This window comes from Pinus tabuliformis, chromosome 1_2 (genome assembly GCF_031772625.1).
Source record: "Pinus tabuliformis cultivar Carrire ecotype Pingquan chromosome 1_2, CPIR1, whole genome shotgun sequence".
NCBI lineage: Eukaryota > Viridiplantae > Streptophyta > Pinopsida > Pinales > Pinaceae > Pinus > Pinus tabuliformis.
Genome location: NC_142298.1, coordinates 179,728,087 through 179,734,181, shown reverse-complemented (window position 1 = coordinate 179,734,181; position 6,095 = coordinate 179,728,087). Strand labels below are relative to the sequence as shown.

At 36.8% G+C, this 6,095-nt stretch overlaps 1 protein-coding gene across 1 annotated transcript; it reads left to right on the top strand.

The window, feature by feature from the left end:
• Positions 1 to 3,406: 3,406 nt before the first annotated feature.
• On the top strand, positions 3,407 to 4,184 carry LOC149205082 (histone H3.2). The gene has a single exon (XM_089393415.1). It carries the CDS (start codon positions 3,486 to 3,488, stop codon positions 3,894 to 3,896), a length of 411 nt encoding a protein of 136 aa, XP_089249541.1. The 5' UTR covers positions 3,407 to 3,485; the 3' UTR covers positions 3,897 to 4,184.
• Positions 4,185 to 6,095: the final 1,911 nt, after the last annotated feature.

Sequence of the window (6,095 nt, the reverse complement as noted above, 5' to 3'; positions counted from 1 at the left end):
CTTAATGTATCTTGTGAACACTCGACTCGATATATGCTTTGTAGTAAACATTCGTAGTCAATTCTAGATGGAGCCAAGACATGATCATTGGATAACAACGAGACACATTTTGAGGTAAATTCATGGAACTATACATCACTGCTTGAGATATGTTGGTAAGTAAATTTAGCTATTAGGCTATACAGACTCTGATTGGGGTGGCAGTGAGATAGATGGAAGACACACTATTGTTGGATGTTTTAGTTTGGGATCCTCTATGATCTCGTGGATGAGCAGGAAACAAGATTCAGTTGCATTAAGTAGTGATGAAGCAAAATACGTTGCAACATGATAAGTTGGAAGATAAGTTGTTTGGTTGAGAAAGTTGCTATCATATTTGTTTGAAGGACCATTGGACCCTACCACAATATGTTGTAATAACCAAAGCAATATAAGATTGATTGAGGACCCAATATTTCATGTCGGGACGAAACATATCAATAATAAGTATCATTACATTCGAAGCTTGGTGCAAGATGGGGTCATGAATCTACATTACATCTCCATTAATGAACAAGTAGCTGATATTTTGGCGGAGTCTCTCCCGAATAAGAAGATTGAGTACTTAAGAATCAAACTTGGACTTGTTGACATCTCCTCTCTAATGAGAGGGAGTGATATTGGACACTATATTCTCTTCTCCTTTTGTCATGCACTAGGCTAGGACTAACAACCATATGTCTAATGAAGGCCATGGAAGGAGAATGGGGAATGGAGGATTGATAAGCATCTGGGATTGGTACTTCTTGAGGATTGGGAATCCAATAGAGGTAGTAGTCTCGTGGATCGATACTCTTTGAGAATGTGGTAAGGCATCCAAGAGAAGAGTAGTCGAAGAGGATTGATATTCTTCAAGGATTGGAATTCAAGATAAGAATAAGTCCTAGAAGGACATACCTTGTGAACATTTGGATGGGGTATGTGCCTTGAGAGGTTGAGGTGTCCATATGTGTGTGCCTCCTAGCATTGTGCTCTAATCTTGAGGAGAGTTAGAGATTGTTAGTAAAAAAGGCCTCATTATGTTGGTATTTGACAATGTCGGTCATGATGTTGATGCCTATAAGATGGCTTATCAATCAAACTCTTCTTATGATAACTTTTCAATTTGAGAATTCATGTACCTTACTCCGAAATTATGAGTACCTCCCTAGTTACGAGGGAGTGTTAGAAAAATGTAACTACAATTGGTCTTCATAATTATATTTGTAATTGTATAAATGTAAATTTATGAAAAGGAAAAGAAAAGAGAAAAAGAAAAATTCATTATTACTACTATTTTTCTAGATAAGCATGTTCTTCATGCTTCTAGGGTTCCTTGAGTCAATAAGAAATTTTGTCATGAGTCAAAGTCCCTTTGAATTTGTAATAAAAAAATTTAATTTTTGATTCTAGAAGAGACCATTTGACCCCAAGTCCAAGTCGGGCCTACCAAAGAAAGTCGGCCTAGTTTGACCACATGAAGAGGCTATAGAAAGGAGAGACTCTGACCTCATTTGGAAACACACTCATAAGTTCAATCTATGGGCAAGAAAAGTAGAAAAAGCATGAAGGTCAAGGAAAAGAAGAGCAAGGACAAGCAAGAAGGAATTATCTCTATTTTTGTCATCTCTTCTTCACACATGCAAAGTTTCAGGGGCATCTTTTCAAGTTGCAGGGTCACAATTTTCTAAAGTTGTAGGGTTGAATTTTTTGTGAAGCTGCAGGGTAGAAAATTTGTGAAGCTGGGCCGAAATTATGAAGCTAGGCTAGTATTGAAGTTGTTCACCTTGTGCACTTTGACTTGTTTGAGGAAGCATTCTTTGGAGGGCCGACTTGGTGCTTGAGGAGGTCTTGATATTGGTCTTTGGGTCTTGAATGTCTCACTTTGAAATGATTCTATAAGAAGAGAAAAAATTTATGGGTTTTCCCTTTGGAGGGTTTTTGCCTTGGCTTGGAGCCTACATCTTGTGTTCTTTTGTTCTTGTGATCTTACTTTATGGTTTTGATAATTGCTTGATGAAGAAGATACAATAAAGTAATTAATCATAAAAAATATCACAAGTAATTATCAAGTAAGAGGAATCAAACCCTAATTTGCAACACCCTTGATTTCTCAACACATTCCAACTAGATGACCCTACTTTTTAATCTCCATTTAACATCCCTTTCTTCGAATATTTTTTTTTTTTTCCTTTTTTCCAACCTGAACAACTCCACTTTGGCTTCAATTAATTCGTAGCTTCCCCTTCCCGACTAGAAAGAGTCAGTGGTTGGTTCTCTATTCCTACTAACTCTTGTTCTATTTCTCATTTCTTTTTCTTAACCCATTCCTTCAACCTTTGTTTTAAGATCTTCACATTAGCTTCAAATTGGTCTACAATCAAAGAACCATCTTGGGGGTTGTAGGTTTTCTAACGACATTGACGAGGTTAATGAATTCTCCTTCCTTTGACCAATTAGAATTCATCTTGAAGGGACTAGTCAGTTTTTGAAAGGCTCCTTTTATTTCTAGAAAGATTGGGGATTGATTCAAGTCACCTCCCGTCCCTACCCATTGTTTGATAAGATTGAACTTATCAACTAGAGCTTCTGAAATTGAGAATCTTTCTATTCTCTTAGCAATTCTATCTTCCCCTATTCAATGATTTCTCTAGGTAGGTACAATTATGACAGGATCCACATCAACAAGCTTGCTACTATCAATTTTGTTTAGAAAGTATTTAGCGAGCGGGTCTGGGCTCGCCCTAGGGCACCAAGATTCAACTTCTCCTAAAGAGAAATTCAGATGCCCTCCTATTTTACCTACAACTACTATTAAAGCTGAATGAAGCATTCTCTCCAAATAACTAATTATAATTTTTTATTTGTAAATATACCTAAAATATTAGAAAAAAATATTTATCACAACTTCCAAAACTTTTGTTCCAACTAGCCTCACAATTCCCTTTGGGTGTGAAGTTTTGTTTTGCGTGAATTTGTGTTATAAAAGGTTAGGTAAGTATGAGGAACACTTATGGCGTTACAATTTAAATTGTTTTAATCAAAATTTTGCTTTTTTTCAACCCTTTGGCATGAGTGTCTTACTAATCAAACATTCATATAAATGAATTTCAAGAAACATCTATGGGTTTTTAGCCCGAAAGGGAGGAAAATATAGCGAAATTATGGCGTGCATAGGAATATCCAATTGATGGTAGGTAAGACTTTCTTTGCTTGAGGTCCATGATCCGCGTCGTGGGCTGAAGGAGCCGTCGATTAGAGTGAAGAGCGGACGGCGAGGATGAGATGAAATTGCTGGCGCGAATTCTTCGAATTTGAATTATAAATCTTTGAAGGTGAGTGGCTCGGTTTGATGAATAAAAGGGGTTAGTGGTGATCGAGTGAAGGCATTGTCTTTCAGTCGAGTGAATATAGCTCTTCGTTTTCTTTCTGAATCTGCAGATAGAGAAAAGAGATAGGTTGAAGAGATGGCCCGAACGAAGCAGACTGCCCGTAAGTCAACAGGTGGGAAGGCGCCTCGCAAGCAGCTGGCCACGAAGGCGGCCAGGAAATCTGCACCGGCAACGGGTGGAGTGAAGAAACCTCACAGATTCAGGCCCGGTACTGTCGCTCTCCGGGAAATCCGGAAGTACCAGAAGAGCACTGAGCTTCTCATAAGAAAGCTGCCCTTTCAGCGGCTTGTAAGGGAGATCGCCCAGGATTTCAAGACGGACTTGAGATTCCAGTCCTCAGCAGTGGCGGCATTGCAAGAAGCGGCAGAGGCGTATCTTGTTGGGCTGTTCGAGGACACCAACCTGTGCGCGATCCACGCCAAGAGGGTTACCATCATGCCTAAAGATATCCAGCTCGCTCGCCGCATCCGTGGAGAGAGGGCATAATCATGCCTTTTGTCAATTGATGCCAACGGTGTGTTTTCACACCACAATATGCTGTTCCTTTGAAGTTTTGTTTCCCTCCCTCCCTCCCTCCCCCGCTTCTCTAGTTATGAGCAATCATGTCTGGAACCTTCGATCTTCCGCTTCTTGTAGAGGCGCATAAAAGATTTGATTTTTTGCTTCTTGTAGAGGTGCATAGAAGACCTGTACAAAAGAGATTTTGTTCTCCTCTTTTTCTTCTTTAGTTCTGAGCAAGATATATATTTATGCCAAGAATAATTTTTTATTTTATTTTTTTCGTTATCATTTTAAAACAAAATGAAAAAAATTGAATTAGTGACTTTATATCAAAAAAAATATTTTAAGAAATCACTAATCACCATCCAAAACCTATAGAATTATTGTGAAATGTTTTAATAATCATAATAATAATAATAATTTTGCTTCTAATCTGTTAATGATATGAGCAACGAAATGATACAAAACAGTCATATATGTGGCTTCTAAGCAAATCTCATATCTAATCCTTTGAAACTGGAATTGAGTTAGGTTAAGTAAGCAAACAAGTATCCACAGTTTGGCTTTTGAAGTGGTTGGTTCACATATATTTTTGGTCTTTGGATTTGATTTTGGTTCGGATTTATTACTTGTTGCTTTTCAACGGCTCTGAAGTCTTGTTTCTTTTTGCAAAGTTACGTCTACGCGAAACTTGAAACCTAGTAAAATGAATGAAATCATTGCAACTCGGTAAGTTCAAAAGAAGTCTTGCTTTTTATTGCAGATGTTCTAATTAGAGGAACGCTAAGGTCCACTGACTCGAATCATTATAACCTTTGTAAATAGAAGAGACAAAATCTCAGGTACAATCCTTTTTTGGGTTTGTTTTGTTTAGGTTAAGATTATTGTAATTGAATTCTTTTACAGTTGCTGAATTCTTCTAACTGCATTAATAATAATAATAATTTTTTTTTAAAGTGTTGTTTAAGAATATAATTGTTTTACACTTGAGTTTATTTGAGTTTTAGGACTTGATCTAGTGAAATTATTTTTAGTCAAATGGTAAATTTTTAGTGTTTAATATTTATAAAAATATTTATAAAGTGTTTAATGTTTAATATGGTATTTTTTTGTTCAAGGAAAAAAATAAATTTTTTATTAATATTTATAAAAAGTTACATAGTATATGCAATCAAGCATTCAATTAACTGTATGATTTCTCACCATAGAGTTTCCTTGAGATGGTGTTTGAGTGTCTTTCAACATCTACCATCTCACTTTTCTGTCATATGAACACTGATCATATTTAAAACCAGGCCTCCTCAATGAGGAAAACAACCCTGTTTGATTAGCTGTCTGGAAGTCATCATCATGTATCTAAAAACAAAAAAGATGATTTCTTATTGAGTCTTTGTAAGAGAAAAAAGGCTGAGCCATTCTTGGGCCTCCTCAGAGAGGAAAACAGCCCAAACAGGAATGATTCTGCTATATGTTTGGTGTTTTTGTGAAAAAGAAATTTAAGCATTTTAAGAGTAGTGTGAATAGTTCTATTGAATATAAGAAAACTGAAACATAAACAAAAAGATTACTAGGATGCAAGAATCTGTAGTAGAGCATTGAGTGTTTTGTGTGCATTAAGTATATGGGGGTTGATTTGACACATGGACCTCATCTTGATCAGTCTTCTCTATCCTCCAATTGCCCATATTTTCTTGCAAACCCGCTTTAGAAAGTTGATTTGTCGTGTCATTGTGTTCCCTGTATATGTGACATAGAGAGAAATCATTAAAGAAAAACTTTAAATGTTTTGTTTCATCTAGCAATGGAGATAATATATAATTCTGACATCTGCTCACTCCATTGAACCATTTTATAATGTTCATTGAGTCCCCAAAGATCTGAACCGTGAGGATTTCCAAGTGGGTTAACCAGCATAAAAGGAGTTTTAATGCAGATAGTTCTGCAAAGTTGTTTGATCTGTTCCCCAAGCCCACAAAGGCTTTGAGTCTTCTATGCTTGTTTAGGTGTATTACTATCCCAGCCCTACATTTGTTGTTTTGATTGGAAGCCCCATCAAAATAAGCCCAAGGCACTCCTTCCTTTATTTGCTCCTCTCTTACAGGTTGAGAGTTTTCTTCCCACCTTGGTTCAGGGATGCTTGTGTAAATTGTCGTGCATCCTATTGCTGTCCTTCCTACCGAGGGG